The sequence below is a fragment of the Portunus trituberculatus genome, chromosome 25, assembly GCF_017591435.1.
Source record: "Portunus trituberculatus isolate SZX2019 chromosome 25, ASM1759143v1, whole genome shotgun sequence".
Lineage (NCBI taxonomy): Eukaryota > Metazoa > Arthropoda > Malacostraca > Decapoda > Portunidae > Portunus > Portunus trituberculatus.
Window position 1 is genome coordinate 3,582,501 of NC_059279.1, and position 25,000 is coordinate 3,607,500.

The window sequence follows — 25,000 nt, forward strand, 5'->3', positions numbered from 1 at the left end:
CCCTTCAGTATACCGTCACGCGTTTTCATATTAATTCTGGTTACTATTTGGCGATTTTATACATCTTCAGAAACTTATGTGAGGATTAAAATAGTGAAGACTCTGGCCATTATTCTTCTGACCCCTATAGACTTTTTCTAATGTCAATAAAATGTTCTATTCGTACACAAACTCCGTGGTAAAAAAGTGTCTCGATACTGAAGGAGTTAAAATCACTATTAAAAACCCATTAACGCATTATATATATTTTTTTTTTCTGCAACGCTCTACTCTTATCACGACTGTTTTCAAAGGCTAGAAGAACAGTGAAATTTCTTTTCTTATACTCAACTGCAATTTCGAGTATTGACATTTGGCAGGGTTGTAGAGTCAATGAAAGATTAACAGCAACACTCCCAGGCAGCTCTGGAAGGATAAAACGTTCCTCGTTGGCTGAATAATGACGTGTGTGGATGACTAATTGAATGGACGACTAAACGCCTCATTCTACTCCCTCCTGTGCTGCAAAATTAACGCGAGAGTGCACTAGGTGGGAACTCGCAGGTGGCCAGGCGTTCGGGGGGTCTTGACAGGTACACACAGGTGGCTGGGAAGTTAATTTATATTCTCGCCAGTACAAATACCAGCGTGGCCAGTCTCTTTACCACCATTACCTTTACTACCACCACCACTACCAGCGCCACCATCAAAGAGGCACAAAGTTTCTCCGCCTTACTTTCAAGCTTAGACGACTCGTGGTCTTAATCGGATCAGACTTAAGCTTCTTGATGTCACTCCTGAGCCCAGAATTGAGATGACCGTATTAGAGCGTTACTTCTCGCGCCCCAGGGAAGGCCAGTTCAGGTGATGCACAGTGACCTGACTAAGCCATGACCTGCCTTCTGTTTTCTTTTATGCATCAGGTTAGAAAAAGGGAAGAAAATTATGAGTGTGTTTGAAGAAAAGTGAAGGATGTATAGTTTTAATCTAACCTTTTACGTAGGGAAGAGGGCCAGCCAAGGGCAAAAAAAAGAAAGTTAGAAAAAAGCCCACTTGAGCGCTGGCTCTCCAAAGAGTAGAAAAAGTGCCAAAACCGTCAGCCAGAATTAGGGGAGCAAATGCCTCGATACCTCCGTCTTAAAAGAAGACAAGTTGTAGGAATTTGGAAATACAGATGCAGGGAGGGAGTTCCAGAGTTTACCAGTGAAAGGGATGAATGATTGAGCGTACTGGTTAACTCTTGCATTAGAGAGTTGGACAGAATAGGGATGAGAGGAAGAAGAAAGCCTTGTGCAGCGTGGCCGCAGGAGGAGGGGAGGCATGCAGTTAGCAAGATCAGTAGAACAGTTACCATGAAAATAGCGATAAAATATAGAAAGGGATGCAACATTTCGGCGGTGAGAAAGAGAGTGAAGACAGTTAGTCAGAGGAGGGGAGTTGATGAGACGAAGAGCTTTCGATTCCACCCTATCAAGCAAAGCTGTGTGACTGGAACCCCCCCAAACATGCGAAGAGTACTCCAACAGGGACGGATAAGGCCCTTATACAGAGTAAGCAGTTGGAGGGACGAGAAAAACTGGTATCACCTCGCCTGATTTCACGTTTTTTTTTTTTCTTATGCATCTTGCTCTCTGTTTTCTTTTATGCACCATGTTAGAAAAAGGGAAGAAAATTACGAGTAAGTTTGAAGAAAAGCGAAGGATGCATAATTTTTTTTTTTACCTAATCTGGCATGACTTCACCTGGTTTCACGCCTTTTGTCTAATGCATGCAGGAAGAATTAGCAGAAAATACAAAAGAAATAAGCATCTGAAATTACCGATTAAAGAAAAAAAAAGAATGCAGATTTCTTGACCTGACCTGACATGACCTCGACCTGTGTTTGCACTTGTACTTGGAGGCAGAACAGTGGCAAGGAAAAGGGAAAGATTCTCAGGTTACTGGTTTAAAGAAAAGACAGAGAAGTAAGATGAATTTCAGAACGAAGGATAATTTTACTCTTGCTGATTGTGGATGGAGGAACGCCGACCCGTGAGCTTAGAAGAATAAAAAATAGTGAACGAGGATGGTTTTCCAGTGCAAACTCAATATTCGTCTTGTTCTGTTCTTCATGGCTGATGGAGGAAAGTCGGCAGAGAATATACAAAAACCTATTTCCGGACAAAAACTGTTGAAGAGAACGATTTTCCAATAACTGAGCAAAAATTGTTTGTTATTCTGCTCTTATGGTCGATGGAAGGAGGATGACTAAGAGCGTAAGATAAAAAAAAAAAAAAACACTGTATTTTCGAATATAAAAAGTGGACGACAGCAACATCTCAACAAGCAAACACAATTCTTACTCTGTTCTCATGATTGATGGGCTAAAGATGACCAAGGGCATAGAAAAGAAAAGGAAAAATGTCCACTATGTTTCTGAGGGAACAAAAATGGAAGACAGTGATTTACAAGAAAACAATTTAACTTTTTGTTTCCTGCACGTTACGTTGGAAGGAAACCTAAAAAAAGTCAGGATTTTGTTCTTCCTCGCACCTTTTTGCATCTAAACTTCAACTACGCTGGCGAATACCCTCTCTCTCTCTCTCTCTCTCTCTCTCTCTCTCTCTCTCTCTCTCTCTCTCTCTTAAAAAAAAATATCCAAACAGAAGACAATTTAACTTCTCATTTCCCTCACGTTCGAAGAAAACGCACTTAGAAAACAAAGAAACTAAAACAAAGGACAGCAACATTACGTATTTCCTCTCACCTCTTTGTATCGGAACTTCTGCTAAAGATACATAAAACTTAACCCATTCAGTACCAAGACGCATTTTCATATTCATTCTGCATATTATTTGGGGATTTTACACAGAAAATTATATGTTGGATTAGATTTGTAAGGATTCCGGCCATTAATCTTGTGACATCCATAGACCCTTCTTAATGTAAATAGAATCGTCTAATCGTACTCAAATCCCATGGTGAAAAAACGTCCCACTTCTGGAGTAAAGAATATAAGAAAACAAGGGAAGCTGCAAGAAACCACCAGACCCACACACGGCACACCAGACCCACACACGGCACTCCAGACCCACACACGGCACACCAGACCCACACACGGCACACCAGACCCACACACGGAACACCAGACCCACACACGGCACACCAGACCCACACACGGCACACCAGACCCACACACGGCACACCAGACCCACACACGGCACACCAGACCCACACACGGAACACCAGACCCACACACGACCCACACACGGCACACCAGACCCACACACGGAACACCAGACCCACACACGGCACACCAGACCCACACACGGCACACCAGACCCACACACGGCACACCAGACCCACACACGGAACACCAGACCCACACACGGAACACCAGACCCACACACGGAACACCAGACCCACACACGGAACACCAGACCCACACACGGAACACCAGACCCACACACGGCACACCAGATCCACACACGGAACACCAGACCCACACACGGCACTCCCTGTTTTGAAATATTCTTACCTGTTTCCAGCAATCATCCCCATCCATGAATTTGCTTTTTTTTTCCTTTATTTCTCACTAATGACTCAGCTCTAACAATGTGACTACTTAGTTCATGCCTTTTACCTTCCTTTATATCTCACTAATGACTCACCTATAACAATCTAATCCCTGGGTCCATGCCATTCATCTGCCATTCCACTTAAAAACAATTATTTACCATCTCTTTTTTATGAACCTAGAATTTTCAATCCTGAACCCCACAATCTCTTGCTCCATCACGATTACAATCACCTTTTTTAATAACCCCTATACCACTTAAGAATTTCCATCAGGCGCTCCCTTAATTAACCCTCTACCTAACTTAACCTTCTCTAGTACCTCCCTCTCTATGAAAAAAGTAAGTATGAAAGATGACTTGATAGCGGAACAACGATAATGAAAGCAGGTGGCGGTGTTTTTCCCTCCGCTAATCACATAATGCCTTGAAATGCCACAAATGATGGCCTTCACTTTTCTCTCTCTCTCTCTCTTCCTTTTCTCTTCACTCACAAATAACTTAATCCCAGCCGTAGATCAGCAAGTGTGTTTACTCTTGAATGTCACCCACTAATTATTCTATGTTGCTGGAGGAAGAGGGAGAAAAAGAAGAGGAGTCGACAAGTAGGAAGACAAACAGAAGGAAACAGATGAGGTAGAAGAAAATGAGAATGAAGAATAGAAGAGAAACAGAAGGAAACAGATGAGGTAGAAGGAAATGAGAAGAAAGAAGAGGAGGAGGAGGAGGAAGAGAACGAGACGAAGAGTAGGAAGAGAAACAGAAGGAAACAGACAAGAAAGGAAAAAAAAAGAGGACGAAGAGGAAGAGGAGGAGAATGAGACGACAAGAAGGAAGAGAAAAAGAAGAAAAAAAGATGAGGAAGAAGAAAAATAAGGACGAAGAAGAGGAGGAGAAAGAGAATGTGGAGGAAAAAGAGAAGAAGGAAAAAGAATCAGACGAAAAAGAGAAACAGGAAGAGGAGGTGGACAAAGAGTACAAGAAATCAGACAAGAAGGAGAAGAGAACAAAATAAAAGCAAGAATCAAACGAGGGAGAAAAAGAAAATGGAGAACGGCGAGAAGAAAGATTTAAACGAGAATGAAGAAACAGAAGAGGGAGACGCGGAAGGAGAAACGTAGAAGGAGGAGGAGGAGGAGGAGGAGGCAGGTATTAGTGATGCAATTGGTAGCAGTGGATCTGAGTCATGTGAGGCCAGTGACACTAATAAGAGGCGCCGGGCGGGACTCTGCTTAATCAGATCTTGATATTGGTGGCTATTATGTCCCACTACAGGTGACGGGAGGAGGAGGAGGAGGAGGAGGAGGAGGAGGAGGAGGAGGAGGAGGAGGAGGAGGAGGAGGAGGAGGAGGAGGAGGAGGAGGAGGAGGAGGAGGAATACAAAGGAATACAAAGAAAAGCCAAACAGCAGCAGATCTTTTCGTCCTTTCAAGACTTTTTGGTAACTACTTCTAACTAGTTACAGGGAAGAGAGACAGGACAGTGTAGGAAAAGGAGGAGGTGCAGGAGGAGGAAGGCAAAGGAATACAAAGGAAAGGATGGACAGTAACAGCCCTACTGGTCCTAACAAGGCTATTCAACTATGCTCCTACAGCAAGTATATCTCAGAGTCAAATGTCAAAAGGAGGAACTTGTAGTGAAAAACATGAAAAATCTAGTTACAGTTCTCTCTATATGGAACTGGTGACAATTTTAATCTCTTTCTCTCTCTCTTCTCTCTCTCTCTCTCTCTCTCTCTCTCTCTCTCTCTCTCTCTCTCTCTCTCTCTCTCTCTCTCTCTCTCTCTCTCTCTCTACGTGTGTGTTCATTGATTTGCTAACATATCTGTCTTCATTCATCTATCGACTGAAAACACACACACACACACACACACACACACACACACACACACACACACACACACACACACACACACACACACACACACACACACACACACACAACTAATATAAAAAAAAAGCACTCGAGACCATTGTTCCTTCACCCACCACCACCACCACCACCACCACCACCTCCTGCTCTGAATTGATTGATTGCCGAGTAACTTTGCCAACTCAGTGATTCTTTTTTCCACCCCGTCTCCTTTTTACCTTAATGCATTGTGTGTTTAGCCTCAGCTGATTATTACTCATTACATGACGAGGGGAGTTTGCTTTGGTGTTTTATAAAGGTGTGACAACAAGGGGAAGAGGAGCAGCAAAAGGAGGAGGAGGAGGAAGAGGAGGAGAGAGGAGGAGGAGGAGGAGGAGGAGGAGGAGAAGACGAACGTGTATAAGAAGTACAATAGGATGTGTGTGTGTTACAGAGAGAGAGAGAGAGAGAGAGAGAGAGAGAGAGAGAGAGAGAGAGTGAGTTAAATGAAAGAAAAAAATGTAAACTAGCGAGGAAGTTGAAGAAAAAAATTGGAAAGAGGAAAGATGAAAAAATTAGGGACAACACGAAAGACAAACAAGAGAGAGAGAGAGAGAGAGAGAGAGAGAGAGAGAGAGAGAGAGAGAGAGAGAGAGAGAGAGAGAGAGAGAGAGAGAGAGAGAGAGAGAGAGAGAGAGAGAGAGAGAGAGAGTGTTAATCTCCAGCGAAATAGAAAAGGAAAAAGACTCATTTCCATCATGTAAATATTTATCCTGAGTCACCTCTCTCTCTCTCTCTCTCTCTCTCTCTCTCTCTCTCTCTCTCTCTCTCTCTCTCTCTCTCACTCATCGATCAGGGAGTCTCTTGCTGGAGCTGTTTGGTATAAATTAGTGTGTGTGTGTGTGTGTGTGTGTGTGTGTGTGTGTGTGTGTGTGTGTGTGTGTGTGTGTGTGTGTGTGTGTGTGTGTGTGTGTGTGTGTGTGTGTGTGTGTGTGTGTGTGTGTGTGTATTCAGTCGATAGATGAATGGAGACAGATATGTAGGCAAATAAATGAACATACATGGAGAGAGAGAGAGAGAGAGAGAGAGAGAGAGAGAGAGAGAGAGAGAGAGAGAGAGAGAGAGAGAGAGAGAGAGTTTGGAGGTGGAGAGGAATAGCTACATGTATAGATAGATAGATAGATACGGTAGGGAATATAGACAGACAATGATGGATAGAGACATAAAAATTGATGAACTAATGGACAGATAGATAGTGATATTTAAATTGATAGATAGACAGATAGATGAGCCGTCCAATAGTTCCGCCCCTAAAACACTCACACTCACACTCACACACACACACACACACACACACACACACACACACACACACACACACACACACAGGTAAAGGTACGTTCTTGCGAAGGTCACTTGCTGGTATAATCTTTGGCCTCGAGAAAGGTTACAAAAATACTGAATTAATCTTATTTCAAGCAAAAGGTCAGAGAAACATTCTTGCTCACGCGTAAGATTAGCGAGAAGTGAAAATGATCAAATGCAGCAGTAGTAGTAGTACTAGTAGTAGTAGAAGTATTGGTAGTGGTAATAGTTGTTGTAGTAGCAATAGTAGTAGTAGTAGTAGTAGTAGTAGTAGTAGTAGTAGTAGTAGTAGTAGTAGTAGTTGTTGTTGTTATTTTTGTTCTTGTTGTTGTTGTGGTTCTTGTTGTAGTATTGATTTTAGTAGTAGTAGTAGTAGTAGTAGTAGTAGTAGCAGCAGCAGTAGCAGCAGCAGTAGTAGTAGTAGTAGTAGTAGTAGTAGTAGTAGTAGTAGTAGTATAGTAGTAGTAATTGTAGTAGTTGTAGTATGAGTAGTGTTAGTATCATTAGTAGTAACAGTAGTAATAGTAATAGTAATAGTAGTAGTAGTAGTAATAATAGTAGTAGTAGTAGTAGTAGTAGTAGTTGTTGTTCCTGTTGTTGTAATAGTATAAATAGCAGTCAGAGAGAGAGAGAGAGAGAGAGAGAGAGAGAGAGAGAGAGAGAGAGAGAGAGAGAGAGAGAGAGAGAGAGAGAATCTAATCCTAAAACAAAAGAAAGAAGATAATGAGACGGACGCATTAAAAAAATAAAAATGGGGAAAACAATTTGAAATAGAATACTTATAAAAGAAAAAATGAAGGCAAAAATGAAATATCAGATTATCACAAATAGAAAGTTGTGTCGAGGGGAGAGAGAGAGAGAGAGAGAGAGAGAGAGAGAGAGAGAGAGAGAGAGAGATAGTAGTAGTAGTAGTAGTAGTAGTAGTAGTAGTATTGATAGTTTTAACACTAGCACGAAAAAAATGAAGTTAGAAAAAAATAACTTGATATGTGAATTGAATTAAATACACACACACACACACACACACACACACACACACACACACACACACACACACACACACACACACACACACACACACACACACACACACACACACACACACACACACACACACACACACACACACACACACACACACACACACACACACACACACACACACACACACACACCTCAGTCTTGTCGAGGGATACAGGTGTGAGGTTGGGATCGTGCAGTAGTGTCCTTGGGTCCAGGTTGATGGGTGACTGGCGGCGCCCCTCGGAACACATCACCCACGCCGGGTTGATCACGCCCCAGAACTCCGGACCTGAGGAGCGAAGGGCGGGAGGTCAAGGGAGTGGAATGCATGGCGGAAGGGACTAGAGAAATATTTGTAGATTGTCAAGGAAGGAAAAAGGAAAGATTAGGAACCGTCTAAGTCTTTCTCTGTGGTTTGCAACAGTTCACAATGATAAGAGTTACTGTATACTCTCTAAAAAATACTTGTAGGTAAAAAGGAAATTGAGGTATTATGAATATATTTTCCTATTTCTGGTAGAGTAATGATTAGGTATGAGTGTAGAAAATAGCAGTTGAGTTCCATCGTTTTCCAGAAAAATAGCCGTGGAATTCCAGAGAAAAAAAGGATGAATGATTGAGAAAGCCAGGAAAACCAGTGAACTCTTGCATAAAAATGGTGGACCGCGAACAGAAGATGAGAGGACGACAAAAAGGGACATGGAAGTTAATTAGAATACTGAAGTGAAAAATAATAATTAGTCCACGAATTACCAACAGAAGAACAGAAACCAATTACAACAACTGAAGGAAAAGACCGAAAGGAAAACGGTGACTAAAATGGAAGTGCAGGAAGGATAGAAGTCACAGAATAAGACGCAAGGAACAGAAAAAGCTGGAGGAGACTCATACCAGGCGCCAACCCTCACTCTAGGGAAACGGGGAAAGGGGAAGGGAGAAGTCAAGGGAGGCTGAAGGGATGGAGCGAGAGACGGATGCTAAAGGGTATAAAAGAATTGAGTACAGTGAAGGGGATGTGGCAAAATGGGATAAAGGGGAAAGATTTAGGGAGAGGGAGTATCTGCTGTAGAAGTCGCTAGAGGAGAAGGTGAAGGAAGGAAACTAAAGGAAACATACGGAGCAGGAAGCAGTGAAGGAAGAACAAGATAGGCACACTGTAGAAGGTAAAAGAAAGAGAATAAAGAAGTAGATACAGTAGGAAAAACAGACACACTCACATAGAAATAGAAGATGGAGTTCCAAGTGATGAAGTGGAAAAAAAAAATGAGAGGTGAAAAATATATGAGGAAACGGTGAAGGAAGGAGAACAAGGGAGGTAGAGTGTAGAAACTAAAAGGAATGAGAATAAGGAAGATAGATGCAGTAAAAGACACACAAACACACACATAGCAGTAGAAGAAGAAGACCATTCCTAGTGATGAAGGATTAAAGACGTTAAAAATGAGAAATGAGAAATATATGATGATTGTACATGAATATAAAAAAAGAAGAAAGTGGTGATGGAGATAAGACGTGATGATGGAGAGAGGCAAATTTGATGAAAGAAAGAGAATGGAGTAAAGAAAGGGGCAAGGATTATCAGACAGTAAGAGAATGAAAAAAAAGAAAGGTGATGAAGGAAGGTATAAAAGGAAGGTACGCAGGAGAGTGAAAGAGATGACAGGTAAAAATGAAGGAAAAGAGGAAGGAGGAAAAGAAGACAATTTCACGTGAGTCATTATGAAGATTAACGGAGAAAGGCACAAATGAATGCAATGTGAGAGGAAGAAAAAAAGGAGTAAAAAGTGAAAAAGGAGACAGAAAAATGTGAGAGAAAAAAATTTAAAGACAATAATAAAAGCGGGTACAAAAAATATAAACAAAGAGAAGGTAAAACAATGTAGAGACGAGATGCGCATTGAAATAAAATAAAGGAAAGAAAACACTTGAAGAATAAGAAATTAAAAAGGGGGAAAGAAGGAGAACACGCGATGAAGAGAAACAATAGTGAATATGAAAAACAGGGACACAAAATACAATAAAAAAAGGAAAGAAAAAAAAATGCAATAAACAGAAAAGAGAGAAAACTGAAAATGAAAAAAATAAATAAAACAATGAAGAACAACGAAATATAAACACGAAAGGAAAGAGTTGATAAATCTGATGAAAAAAAAATGGCGAGAAAAAAAGAAACTAAAACGAAACTGAAATATTAAAATCGAGAGAGAGAGAGAGAGAGAGAGAGAGAGAGAGAGAGAGAGAGAGAGAGAGAGAGAGAGAGAGAGAGACAGACAGACAGACAGACAGACAGACAGACAGACAGACAGAGAGACAGAAACAAAGGCAGAAACAGAGGCAGAATCATACACAAAAATACAAAATGAAAAAAAATGATAAAAAAAAAGAAATAGAGAAAAAATAAATAGATAGAATGAAACAACAGTGCATATGAAAACTATAACAACTTTCAGGCCATAACTATTTCAATATATCAGTCCGTAGTACAAGTTCGAAACACGCTTCTGCCTATTAATGCATTCTGATCCAACGAAAATATGGATAACGATTGGAATTGCCTGGATCATGCTAACAGTCTGCGCTGGAGGTGGTGGTGGTGGTGGTGGTGGTGGTGGTGGGGGTGATCGTAGGGGAGAAGGAAGAGGAAGAGAAGGAGGTGGTGGTGAAGAAAAAGGAGTTGGAGGTGGTGGAAGAGGAGGAGCAGGAGAAGGAAGAGTAGGTGATGGAGGAGGAGGAGGAGGAGGAGGAGGAATAGGTGATAGAGGAGGAAGAGTAGGAGCTGATGGTGGAGGAGGAGGAATAGGTGATGGAGGAGGAGAACGAATAGGTGATGGTGGAAGAGGAGGAGGAGGAGAAAGAAGAGGAGGAGGAGAAATAGAAAGAGGAGGAAGAGAAATAAGTGGAGGAGGAGGAGGAGGAGGAGGAGAAGAAGAAGAAGAAGAAGAAGAAGAAGAAGAAGAAGAAGAAGAAGAAGAAGAAGAAGAAGAAGAAGAAGAAACAATGGAGTAAGAAAGGAAGGAAGGAGAAGAGGAATTTAATTAAACGTAGTGAAGGAAAGGAGAAAAGGAATGAATGAAGGAAGGAAGGAAAGAAAGAAGGAGAGAATTCACTAAAAGTAAGAGAAAAGAGAGAATTAGAGGAAGGAAGAAATGAAGCAAGGAACAGAGCAAACACGAGAGATGAAAGGGAAAAGAAAGGAACGAAATGAGAGAAAGGTGAAAGCAAGAGAATTAATAAACGCTGGAAATGGAAAGGAAAGGTAAGAACGAAATAAAAGAAATCAAGAAAACAAATAAAAAAAAAGACAGTGAAGGAACAAAATCACGAAAATAAAAAAGAAGAAAAGTGAAAAAACTCAACAAATACAAAAAATGAAAAACGAAAAAGAACAAAACGAAGAAGAAATACAAGAAAAACAGGAAAACAAAAAAATTAAATCAAGAAAATGTAAAAGAAAAGAAGCAAGGAAGTAAGGGAGAGAGACAAAATTATACAAGCAAATAAATGTTGATAATCTGGAAGGCAATATGTTGTGGTGCTTTATCACGGCGGGATCGACTGGCAACAAATACGTTAAGCACCTAATTTGCAGTTTCTTTCCAGACGCGGAACGGGAGCGACGAAGCAGGGAGGAGGAGGAGGAGGAGGAGGAGGAGGAGGAGGAGGAGGAGGAGGAGGAGGAGGAGGAGGAGGAGGAGGAATACAAAGAAATACAAAGGAAGGAACAGACAGCAACAGCTCTACTGGGCCTAACAAGGTTGCCAGTGAGTCTGTTCTACTACTACAGATTCTACGAGTCAGAGGCTGGATGACACCAGAGTTCAAGGAAGAGAAACAAGAGGGCACAGCGAGAAAGAGGAAGAGGAGGGGGGAAAAGGAAGAGGAGGAGGAGGAGGAGGAGGAGGAGGAGGAGGAGGAGGAGGAGGAGGTGGAGGTGACAGTGTTAGGGACAGTTTAGGATGACAGTGAGGCAGGAAACGAGGCTAAAGGAAAGTGTGCTGGACGGATAAGAGACCAAAAAGATAGAGTTCCGTATTCAGAAAAGCGTTGCTCACTCCAGGATTATTTTTAGAAGGCCATAGTGATTATAAGCTGCGTTCTAAAGAGTGCTCCTCCTCTTAATAACGTAGAAATCTTATTAATATGCTACTGCAATTGTAAAAGCACCTTTGGAAACCCGTGTAACTTCAACTAGAGCCTTTTGAATGTAGTGGAGGTCGGAGCAGAAATATTTTAGAGTATGGTGGAAAGGCAAGTATTCAGAAAGGCTTTGCTCTCTCACCACGACTATTTTCAGACGCCATAAAGATGATTAGCCGGGTACCCAAGACTGCTTTTCTTGTGTTACTTTATGAAAAAAAAACAAGCTAATTTGGCTTTAGAACCATTGACACACCTTGATAATTCGTGTAGGTTCAATATGAGTCTTTTGGGAAATAGGGATGGTGGAAAGATTAAGTATATGAGAATAAGAGCCATTGACAGACGCTGAGGTTGTGAGGTTAAAATTGTGTTAGGTTTGGTTAGGTTAAGTTAGGTCAGGCTGAGTTGTGTTAGGTTAGGTTAGGTTGGGTTGGGTTGGGTTGGGTTGGGTTGGGTTGGTGTTGAGGTTGGGTTTGGTTAGGTTAGGTTAGGTTAGGTTAAGTTAAGTTTGGTTTGGGTTGGGTTGGGTTGGATTGGGTTAGGTTAGGTTAGGTTAGGTTAAGTTTGGTTTGGGTTGGGTTGGGTTGGGTTGGGTTGGATTGGGTTAATTTGGGTTAGATTAGGTTTGGGTTGGGTTGGGTTGTGCTAGATTTTGGATTAGGGTTAGGTTCGGGCTGGGATGGGGTGGGGTTAGGTTGGGTTGGATTATTCATAGAATGATGATCACTTGTCTTGTAAAATTTCTGCGTGAAATCAGAAAATGTAATGTTGTTTTACATATTTAATTATCTGTTTATTTATTTCGCCATGTTAGTGAGGCAAGTAGTATTGAAAAACTATCTGAAAATCCCAAAAAACAAGCTAATTAAGTTTTTTTTATGCATTGATACTTCTCATGTGAAACAATTTGATAATAGAGGTAAAAAATAAAATCTGATATGCAATGAAAAGTTTCACTCTTTCTGTGTGATGAAAGTGTACAGATAGATATGAAGTGAAATATTTAGTTCATGACATACAATTGTGACCTCTTAATGTTACAACATAAAAGATAAATGGAAAAACTTTAATAATGAAACACATATATGAAAATCCTAAATTTCCCATTGCAGCGAAAATATAGAAATATGAATGAAAGACTAAATGAAACTAGGAATATGTTTATAACCCTAGAAAAAGTCATAAAAAGCAATGACAATCCAAAAAGTGCAAAATAAACACCAAGAGACACACAACTGCAAATAAAGACGTACAAAAAAAAGAAGAAAAAAAAACCATATGCTAATAACAAACACCACAACAAACACGTGAATATTATCTCATAAAATAACATTAAAAACAATAGAAATATAAAAAAAAATGAAAAAAAAATAAACCTACACTAGATAATTATGAAGGTTTGTAATCGTCCCTTAAATACAGAACGTAACTTTATATTTTTATTCATTTTTCACCCTAGCAGGTAATTAGTTTCCCCAGGTAAGTATCGATGACTTTTTTTTACCTGCGCCGCTAAAAATGTGTCACGCAGAGAAGATGAAAGGATGAAGGAGGAGATGAAGGGGAGGAGAAAGAGATGGAGAGAAGAGAGAGGAATGCCGTTGTGTTAGGAAGTAGAAGAAAATTTGAGGAGAAAAAGAAGGGGAATAGTGGGAAGAAGAAAAGGAGAATGGAAAGAGGAGGAAGTAAGAGGAGATGGGATTAAAAATGTAGCCTCGTGATGTAAAAGAAATGTGAGGAGGAGGAGAAAGAGGAAGAGGAGGAGGAGGAGTAGGAGGAGGAGGAAAGGAAGAATAGGAAGAGAAGGTGAGGAAGAGATAGGATGAAAAAAGTAGCATCGTAGTGTAAAAGAATTGTGAGGAGGAGGAGGAAAAGGAGAAGGAGAAGGGAATAGGAAATAATGGAAGGCGGAAAGAGAGAATGGGAAGAGGAGGAGGTGAGAGGAGATAGGATGAGAAATGTAGCGTCTTGGTGTGACTGGTTGTGTCCATGAAGTTTATTGAAGTTTAGAGACAGAAACTCGCGAATTTCTTGTTGATCTTTTTGCCGTTATCACTTCTTCCTTTTCTTCTTCGTCTTTGTGTTCATTCTATATTCATGCTTTATTATTTCTCCTTCTATTTCATCTTTGTTTCTTATTCTTCCTTCTTTTATTTTTCCTCTTGTTATTTGTCTTTGTCCTTATATCTCTATTTGATTCACTCCTCCTCCTCCTCCTCCTCCTCCTCCTCCTCCTCCTCCTCCTCCTCCTCCTCCTCCTCCTCCTCCTCCTCCTCCTCCTCCTCCTCCTCCTCCTCCTCCTCTTCTTCTTCCTCCTCCTACATTTTATTTTCCAATTCTTTCTCTTCCTTCTCTTCATCTTCCTTTTCATCTTGATCTCTTTATTCTTCCTTCTCCTTTTTCATCGATGGTACTTCCTCTTCCTCCTCATTCTGATCCCTGTATCCGCTCTCGTCCTCCTCCTCCTCCTCCTCCTCCTCCTCCTCCTCCTCCTCCTCCTCCTCCTCCTCCTCCTCCTCCTCCTCCTCCTCCTCCAGTAAATCATAAATGGACAAGGAAAAGAAAAGTCGAGTGAAATGTAAGAGACTTCTCATAGATCCTCCTCCTCCTCCTCCTCCTCCTCCTCCTCCTCCTCCTCCTCCTCCTCCTCCTCCTCCTCCTCCTCCTCCTCCTTCCTCCCTTTCGTCCTCTCTTGATGGAACGGTCACCTTAAAGTCTATCATTAGTGTTGCTATTGTGCCATTTGCATCCTAATTGTCTATTACGTGAAGCTTAAAACGGTGGAGAAGATTCGGAGACTTTTCCAGAACTAAAATGTGATTGGATTTTTTTTCTCTCTTTTTCCATTCCTTTTTCTCTTCATTACTTATTTTTGTAGCTTTTGTCTATTTCTCACTTTTTTATCGTTGTTTTTTTGTCTTGTTTTGTTTTTTGTTTTCTTGATGTTTTTATTAGAGGAGTTTTTTTTTTTTGTATTTTTCGTGGTTTTGTGTTTTTTTTTCCTTTTTTTCTCTCTATCATCGGATTTATTTGTGTTTATTTCTATTTCTTTTCTTTATTACGTTCATATTTTCCCTTGCAGGCTTTCTTTTCTTCTTTTCTCGTTCTATCTTTGCATTTTAACACATTTTTTCCTCCTCCTTGTATTATTTCCTTGTTTTCCCTTCGTACCTACACCTTTCCCTATCTTTCTCTCTCTTTCTTTCTCTGTTTCTTTCTCTTTCTTTTCTTTTCTTGTTCTAACCCTACATTTTAACACGTATCCCTCATGTACCTTCCATTATTTCCTTGTTTTCTCTCAGTTTCTTAATTTTTCCACTTTTCTTTCTCTTTTTTTCTCTCTCTGGGATCATTTGTGTGATTATTAACTTGTTTTTATCCTTTTTTTTTGTTTCATCTCTGCATTTTAACATTTTTCTTTAGGTATCTTGTGTTTTTTTCTTGTTTTCCATCCGTACCTTCACTTTCACCTTTCTTTCTCTCTTTCTTTCTCTCTTTCTCTTTCTTTTTTCTCTTGTTCTATCTCTACATTTTAACACTTTTCCTTTAGGTATCTTGTGTTATTTTCTTGTTTTCCATTCGTACCTTCACTTTCACCTTTCTTTCTCTCTCTCTTTCTTTCTCTCTTTCTCTTTCTTTTTTCTCTTGTTCTATCTCTACATTTTAACACTTTTTCTTTAGGTATCTTGTGTTTTTTCTTGTTTTCCATTCGTACCTTCACTTTCACCTTTCTTTCTCTCTTTCTTTCTCTCTTTCTTTCTTTTCTTTTCTTGTTCTATCTCTACATTTTCATACTTTTTCTTTAGGCATCTTGTGTTATTTTCTTGTTTTCCCTCCGTACCTTCATTTTCACCTAACTTTCTCTCTCTTTCTTTCTCTCTTTCTCTTTCTTTTTTTTCTTGTTCTATCTCTACATTTTAACACTTTTCCCTTAGGTATCTTGTGTTATTTTTTTGTTTTCCAGTCGTACCTTCATTTTCACCTTACTTTCTCTCTCTTTCTTTCTCTCTTTCTCTTTCTTTTTTCTCTTGTTCTATCTCTACATTTTAACACTTTTTTCCCTCATGCACCTTCCGTTGTTTCATTGTTTTTCCTTCTTTCCTTCTTTCCTTCACCTTTCCAACGTTTCTTTCTCTTTCTCTCTCTTTGGAAATGTTTGTGTGATTATTGACTTTTTTTTCCTTTTTTTTGTTCTATCTTTGCATTTTAACATTTTTTCCGTCATGTATTGTTATTGTCTTGTTTTCCTTCCGTTCCTTCATTTTTTCCATTGTTTCTCTCTTTTTCTCTCAAGGATTCTTTATGTAATTGTTATAAGTATTTTCCTTCTTCTTTTCCGGTTCTATCTTTGCATTTTAACACTTTCTAATCTCTCATGTACCTTTCTTTATTTCCTTGTTTTTCCTTCTTTCCTTCATCTTTCCCACCGTCTCTTTCTCTTTCTCTTTTTCTCTCTCTCTCTCTTCTCTTTTATTTAGTGATTGTTGTAGTTTTTTCTTTCATTTTTCTTGTTTTTTTATCTCTAAATCTTGTTACTTTTCCTTTTTCTCGTATAGTTCTTATTATTTCCTTGTTTTTCCTTCTGTACCTTCATCTTTCTCAATCTTCTCTCTCTCTCTCTCTCTCTCTCTCTCTCTCTCTCTCTCTCTCTCTCTCTCTCTCTCTCTCTCTCTCTCTCTCTCTCTCTCTCTCTCTCTCTCTCTCTCTGGGATTCCTTGTTTTTTTCTTCTTTTCTTATTTTATCTTTGCATTTTAAAACTTTTCCTCAGTTATTCTTTTATTTCCTTGTTTTTCCTCCTTACTTTCATCTTTCTCACAGTCTCTCTCTCTCTCTCTCTCTCTCTCTCTCTCTCTCTCTCTCTCTCTCTCTCTCTCTCTCTCTCTCTCTCTCTCTCTCTCTCTCTCTCTCAGGGATTTTTTGCGTATCTCCTAAGTCTTTCTTTTCTTATTCTATGCCTGTATTTTAATCATTTTCCCTCATGGACCTTGCGTTATTTCCTTGTTTTTCCCTCCGTTCCTTCATTTTCCCTAGCGTTCCTTTCTCTGTCTCTTTTTTTTCCTCTCTCTCAGGGATTATTTGTGTATCTGTTTAAGTATTTATTTTCTTTTTTTCTGATGTACCATGTGTTATTTCCTTGTTTTTCCTTCCGTACCTTCATCTTTCCCTGTGTTTCTTGGCGTCACTGTTTCCTTGTTTTCCTCGTCGCCATGGTCATCTCTCGCCAGCGTCCATCAGTGTCCCTTCTCGCGTGATTTACGAGTCTTTGGTAGGATGAAGTGGAATGGCGGTGTGGTATATTTCTTCTTTCTTTATGGCAGAGAGAAATGGCTGTGTTTACCTGTCACCTGTGTGTGTGTGTGTGTGTGTGTGTGTGTGTGTGTGTGTGTGTGTGTGTGTGTGTGTGTGTGTGTACTTTTTTTGATAGCTATTGATTAGTTTCTCTCTCTCTCTCTCTCTCTCTCTCTCTCTCTCTCTCTCTCTCTCTCTCTCTCTCTCTCTCTCTCTCTCTCTCTCTCTCTCTCTCTCTCTCTCTCTCTCTCTCTCTCTCTCTCGCTCTCATACAAATGATAGCGGCGGTCGTTTTTTCTTTTCTCTCTTTTTATTTTCCTTATTTTTTCTCGTCCTCAGAATCATCAAAGCAGATTTGCATACATATCTGAGAGAGAGAGAGAGAGAGAGAGAGAGAGAGAGAGAGAGAGAGAGAGAGAGAGTGAGAGTTTGCATGTTAAAAGATTACTTATGCAAATGTCGCCTGAATTTTTTTTTTTTCTTCTATGCTACTGTCGTGTTCTCTCTCTCTCTCTCTCTCTCTCTCTCTCTCTCTCTCTCTCTCTCTCTCTCTCTCTCTCTCTCTCTCTCTCTCTCTCTCTCTCTCTCTCTCTCTCTCTCTTGCAAGTCATCACAGAAACATTAGCAAACAACAATACAATTAACATCACCAACACCACCACCACCACCACCACCACCACCACAAAATAAAACTAATTGATGTGATATTTAGCTGTGATTAAGAACCATTTATCGCTTGCTTGGAGAAAGGAGAGGAGAGGGAAGGAGGAGAAGAAAGGAACACCAGCGAAGTCATGAGGAAGGGAAGGGGAGAAGAGGAACAAGAATATAGAGAAAAATTTGATAGTAAAATTATGAAGGAAGGGAAGGGAGGGAAGAAGAGGAAGAGAGGAAAGGAAAACACAGATAAAGGGAAGGGTTTGAAAGGCTATTGAAGCGGAAGGAGAGAAAGAAAGAAGAAGAAAGAAAGAAAGGAGAAAGAAGGAAGTATATAATAAATGGAGGTAAACGATACAAGGGAAGGAAGAAAAGGCATTTAAGAAACAAAAGAGGAAATACAGTCGTTAAATGAGAGAGAGAGAGAGAGAGAGAGAGAGAGAGAGAGAGAGAGAGAGAGAGAGAGAGAGAGAGAGAGAGAGAGAGAGAGAGAGAGAGAGAGGGGAAGACATAATATACAAGAGAAACTCCTGAAATTGCTGAGTAAACGGTTGAAATAAAAACAAAAACTAAAATACGAAGAGAGAGAGAGAGAGAGAGAGAGAGAGAGAGAGAGAGAGAGAGAGAGAAAAGGAAGCGGAAAGTTATGAAATATACAACGCAGGAAAGACAATTTGTGATGCGAAACTCATAACTTTGGCGAACACTGACCAAGAGGCAATCACAAACACACACACACACACACACACACACACACACACACACACACACACACACACACACACACACACACACACACACACACACACACACACACACACACACACACACACACACACACAGACACATACAAACTTATCGAAGAAATATTACCAAAACAGAGAAATGAGACAGAACTATTTTTTGGTACCCTGATATTGACTTCTAGAGAGAGAGAGAGAGAGAGAGAGAGAGAGAGAGAGAGAGAGAGAGAGAGAGGGAGAGGGAAAAAGGGAGATAGTATTTTTTTCGCCTCCAACCACCTCTCTCCTATCAAATTCACTTTCATGTCACCAGGTAAAGAATCATGAAGATAGTGCGTCTGTCTGTCTGTCTGTCTGTCTGTCCCTCCGTTCCTCAATCAATGTTTGTCTAAATATATCACGCACCTCAACTTGTCGCCGCCTTTTGTATCTCTCTCTCTCTCTCTCTCTCTCTCTCTCTCTCTCTCTCTCTCTCTCTCTCTCTCTCTCTCTCTCAGCAACATATAAGATGATTGACGAATAGATAAAAAAAAGAACTAGTGAAAGGGAGGAACTGATAACACCGGTGATAAAGAAGAGAAACAGACAGACGGACAGACAGATAGACAGACAAACATACATACATACAGACAGACCGACAGACAGACAGGTAGACAAACAACACATGACGGAGAGAGAGACGTAAAGGAGGAACGAAATTGGAAAGCTATAAACACAGAAACGTTTTGCTGATCATAGTAAACAGCCCCATAATTCACACCGCCACCACCACACCCACCACACACCAGTACCACACCACCACACACCACCACACCACCACACACCACCACACATTTGCACCACACCAGTACCACATTCCACCACCATTCACCTGCGCACACCGCCACCACACACCAGCACACACCGCCACCACACACCACCAAACACCAGTACCACAGTTTTACACCACACACCGCCACATACCTGCACACACCTCCTACCACACACCGCCACACACCTACACCAAACACCTCCGCACAACGCCACCATACACCTGCACAGAATAGCACCACACACTTGCACCACACACCTGCACCACACACTTGCACACACCAGTACCACACACCTACACCACACACCAGTACCACACACCAGCACCACACACCGTCACATACCTCCACACACCTGCAAGACACACCACCACATAACTGCACCACAAACCAGCACCACATACCGCCACCACACACCATCACCACACACCACCACACACCAGTACCACAGACTTGCACCACACTTACACCACTCACTTGTACCACACACCACCGCACATCTGCACCACACACCTGCACTACAAACCATTACCACACACCGCCACCACACATCAGTACCACAAACTTACGCCACACTTCTACCACTTCTTTATACCACACACCACCACACACCAAAATTACACTTACAAACACCTGCACCACAGACCCAGACCACAATTACACCACTGACCACCACTCACCACAACACACCTACTTTCACCTACCCAACTTCGCCACACTACTGTCCCTCACACCTACTTGGCGATGAGAATGCGGCACATCGGGTCAGGAAATCAAGAGGAACTCAAGAGGAAGTCAAGAGGAGATCATGTTTAGAGCGTACTCGTGTAAGCTGAGATTTACAAACAATAGGAGGAAATAGGAGACAGCAAAGGGGTTGTTATGAGGCGAGGAAGGTTCTGGCTCACGTGTGGCTGAGTTCGTGGTGTCAGCTGTGTGTATCTGCTGCAATAATGCCATGTTGGGCGAGTGAAGTATTGTGGCACATTTAGAAACGCTTCCCTCTCTCACCGCGTCCATTGTCAAAGGCCACAGAGACGATAAGCCGAGTTCCAAAGAGTAATTTTCGTGTTAATTTCAGAAAACTTGTTAGTATGTCTCTAGTATTACAGAAACATCCTTAAAATCTCGTGTCATTTCAACTGGACCCCTTTGAAAATAGTGAAGATGCAGCGCCGAAGTGTTTCAGAATATGGGCCTTTGTGTCATCGCAGTGGTAAGGTTGTGATAGGCAGATAATGTTTACTGTACACTGGAGGAATTGCGCATCTGATTTTTCTATTGTCTGTTTTTATTTTGTCTTGTTATGCGGTGAAAGTTTAAGCATAAGTTCTAAGTAATGTATGGTACCGAAGGAGTTACTTTGTTTATTTTCATTTTACTTTAATTTCAATGTTTCAAAATTTTTAAATGTCTCCCAAAATTAGAATGGATGCCTTCACTAATCTTTTACCTCACGTCAGTCAGTGGTATTTCATTCCTTAAAGGTCAGTCTCACACACGATGCTGCCTGACAACGTAGAGGAGATTGTTTTAACCAGTACTCTTAGTCACGCATCCCTTCCTCTCCTATATTTTATTACATTCTTCCTGATTAAATACATCCACCTTTAAGTGACAAAATCTTTTAACGTCAAAATCCTCAACGAATCATTTTATCCAATCTGGCTATATCGTTTGTAGAAATTAGGTACCAATACGTATAATATTTCCTATACTGTTTCAGACTCTTCTTCCTCCCCGAGAAAAGGCGAAAACACAGAAAACTAATATTTTTACCTGAAATCCGAAATTCTGGAGAAGTCAGGATGCTTGTTCTCCAATATTTGATTATTCCGTTTGACTTCACTTAGGGAACTGTCACTCCAGTGGGCTTTTTTCTCAAGATGTTGTCCTTGGTTAGGGGTGTTGTTGCATTAGGAATAAAAATAAAGTAAATTCTCCCTCCCTTCCTCCCTCCTCCCTGACATATATCAACCATGAATAATCTATTAGCAATATACCATCAATACTCCTTCGCACATACATTTACCTTGAAGAGTGACCTTAAGAGTCCCCTCCCATCCCCTCACGACTCTCCTCCCCCTTGCCTCTTGGTGGGGGAGTGGTTGTCGTGTTGCTTCCCCATACACACTCCCGCCTCCACTCCCCGATTGCCCTTTGGTAGCCACTGAGGGAGCAGCGAAGTGGAAATATGAGAGCGTTGGTTGACGTGAAAATACTTGTGGTTGTGTGTTGTTTTGGGTACGTGGCTGCGATGGTGGTGGTGGCAGTAGTAGTAGTGGTGGGAGTAGTAGTAGTAGTAGTAGTAGTGGTGGTAGTAGTAGTGGTGGTGATAGTGATAGTAAAGGTGGTGGTAGTAGCATTAGTGACAGTAGTAGTAGTAGTAGTGGCGGTAGTACTAGTAAAGATGGTGGTAGTAAGGGCATTATTAGCATTATTATTATTAGTAGTAGTAATAGTAGTAGTATTAGTGGTAATGGTAGTAATAGTAGTAGTCGTTGTGGTAGTGGTAGTGGTGGTGGTGGTGGTGGTTCCATTAAGTATTGATATGTTGAAGTTTGTCATCAGAGTCACGTGGTCAATAATGAAATGGTTTCTCGTTTTTTTTCTTTTCCTAGATTTCTTTTTTTATTGCTATTAATGTTATGTGTTCTTGTTTTCATTGTGTGCGTGTGTTTGTTTGTCTTTTTAGGAGCTGTGGTATGTCTTCCATTTATTTTGTACTTTCTTTGTTTTCTAATTCTTATCCATTCCTCCTCCTCCATATTTTCTTTAGCTGTCCTTACTCATTTCTTACTCTCCCTGCCTACATCAATTCATTCTTTACTCTATTTACCCTCTTCCTTATTCCCTCTACCTTTCCTTACTTCATCTCTATTAATTCTTCCTTTACCAATACATTTCCTTACTCCTCATCTCTTATCTTACTTTTTCTTACTCCTTCCACCTCTGTCACCGTTCCCTCCACCTTACTAACCCTCTTTTACTCTCTCCCTCCCTTCCCAACATGACTCAGAAGGGAAGGTTAGCCCTACCAAATCCTCCTCCACTTCTCCTCCTCTTACTCCTCCTCCTCCTCCTCCTCCTCCTACTCCCTCCTCTTCCTCTTACAGATAAACCTGGAACTCCATTTGCAGTTTTCCAGAACGTTCCTTCCTTCCTTCAGATTTCCAGAGAGGTAGAAAAGAGTGAAGAGAGGATGGAGGAGGAGGAAGAGGAAGAGATGATGATGATGATAATGAAAGAGAATGAATAGCATGTGGGAAATAAAAGAGAGGATAATAAATGTTGAAGAATTAGGAAAAAGATAATTGAACATAAACAAGAAAATGAAGGGAAGGAGCGAAAAGGAAATAGTTAATGATGAAAGAGAAGAGACACGAGGAATTTAATGAGATAAGGTGAAAATTATGAGTTGCGTTCGTAAATGAAAAATAAAAAAACTGAAAAAGAGGGAAGGAAAAATACGATCCAGTCAAATAAAAAGGAAAAAAAATAGGAAGAGAGGAAAGGAAGATAAAGACGATGAAAGAAGGAAACTTCAATAAAAATATGAGGGAGAGGAAGATAGAGATGATAAAAGAGGAGATTCAGGAGAGGAATATAAAGTAGGAGAGAAAGATGACGATGATAAAAGGGAGGGAAAGCGTTTGAATAAATAAGAAAAAAATGTGTAAAATAAGAGAAACAAAATAAAGCTGAGGGGAAGAGAATATTTGAATAAAGGAAGTGGATAAGAGAGAAGAAATGAATAATAAAATAATAAAAAAGATAATAATGTGAAGAAAATAGAAATAAATAAGTGAATTCTAAATACTTGTTGGTGTAAATAAAATAATAAGGAAAGAGAAAAAAGGAGAGTGACAAAAGAAACCGAAGAATGAACAAGAAATGATAAATAATAAGAAAGAAAACGTTGATAAAAAGAAGAGTAAAATGAAAAGGAAAAACGAAATGCTGGAAGAAGAAATATGAGAAGAATAACATAGGAGGAAGAAATAAAGGCAAGAAAAGTAAGAAATAAATATTAAGAGAGAGAGAGAGAGAGAGAGAGAGAGAGAGAGAGAGAGAGAGAGAGAGAGAGAGAGAGAGAGAGAGAGAGAGAGAGAGAGACCGAAACAGAGAGAGAGAGAGAGAGAGAGAGAGAGAGAGAGAGAGAGAGACAGACAGACAGACAGACAGACAGACAGACAGACAGACAGACAGACAGACAGACAGACAGACAGACAGACAGAGAGAGAGAGAGAGAGAGAGAGAGAGAGAGAGAGAGAGAGAGAGAGAGAGAGAGAGAGAGAGAGACATAGACACGCCTCCAATGATGGAGATGATGTACTTCCGAGTAATGCTGGCAGACCGCTCAGCCCTCCTGCTGTGTGCCCTGTATCGCCCCCCGCGACAAGGGCCTGACTCACTCTTGTACCTGACTGAGACCTTAGACAACCTGATGATGGCACACAGCTGCAGCCACGTGCTGATTGTGGGGGATCTCAATCACCACCTGGAAAGAGACGCCTACGAGAATCTCCTGGAGGTGCAGGGTCTGACAGATCATGTCACCTTCCCCACACATGAACGAGGAGGGACATTAGACCCTGTCATCTCAGACTACCAGGAAGACAAGCTTCAGTGTCATCAGCTGGGGCTCGTGGGCAGCTCTGACCATCACGCTGTACTGACACAGCTGGAAGTGGGCGTGGCTCAGGACGAGGCCACCACCCGCACCATCTGGCTGTGGAACAAAGCAGACTGGGCTTCCCTGCGCCGCGACCTGACCCACACCCCATGGGCCACTTTGCTACAGGGAGGAGCAGAGAGTGAAGCACTTGCACTCACCTCTCACCTTCTCGCCCTCCAGAGACGCCACGTCCCACACAGGGAATACACCACCAGATCGACGGATCAGCCATGGTTTGGCTACCGTTGCCGTGTTGCTGCCGAGGCAAAGTATGCTGCCTGGCTCCGCTACAAGAGGAACCCGACTCGGCGCAACAAGGACCTGCACAGGGCTGCATGCAGGAGGATGGTGGTAACCAGCAAGTGGGCCTTAAAAAAGTGGGAGGAAAGCCTGCGCCGGAAACTGTGTGGCACTGGCGTAGGAAACAAAACTTGGTGGTCTCTTGTTAAGGACAAACAAGGAACTGGCCACCAAGAATCCATCCCTCCCCTCAGCAAGCAGGACGGTACTGTCGCCACCAGCAGTAAGGAGAGGGCACAGTTGCTGGCTTCCTTGTTTGCTGGAAAAATGAAGGTCGGGAATCCACAGCAGCCACCGCCTCAGCTGGTCCAGCAATGTGAGAAGACTGTCACCATGGTGGAGGTGACGCATCAGCAGGTGAAGCGATTATTGCGGGGGCTGGACACACAGAAAGCCACCGGCCCTGATGACATCAGCCCGCACCTGCTGAAGCGATGCTCCCAGGAACTGGCTGCCCCTCTCACCCAAGTCTTCACAACTTGTGTACGGGAAAACGTCTGGCCTTCAGTGTGGAAGGAGGCTCGAGTAGTTCCTGCACACAAAAAGCTCCAGGACGGACCCAAAAAACTACAGACCCATATCCCTGTTGTCAGTGGTGGGTAAAGTGTTTG

At 41.4% G+C, this 25,000-nt stretch overlaps 1 protein-coding gene across 1 annotated transcript in view; it reads right to left on the reverse strand.

Annotated features, from left to right (window-relative positions):
- The window catches only part of LOC123508806 (carbonic anhydrase-related protein 10-like), a 209,147-nt gene that overhangs the window by 23,588 nt on the left and 160,559 nt on the right, over positions 1–25,000 (reverse strand). Inside the window, exon 4 of the mRNA XM_045262722.1 lies at positions 7,925–8,061. Coding sequence (XP_045118657.1) covers positions 7,925–8,061 — 137 coding nt within the window. The remainder of the gene's footprint in view (positions 1–7,924; positions 8,062–25,000) is intronic.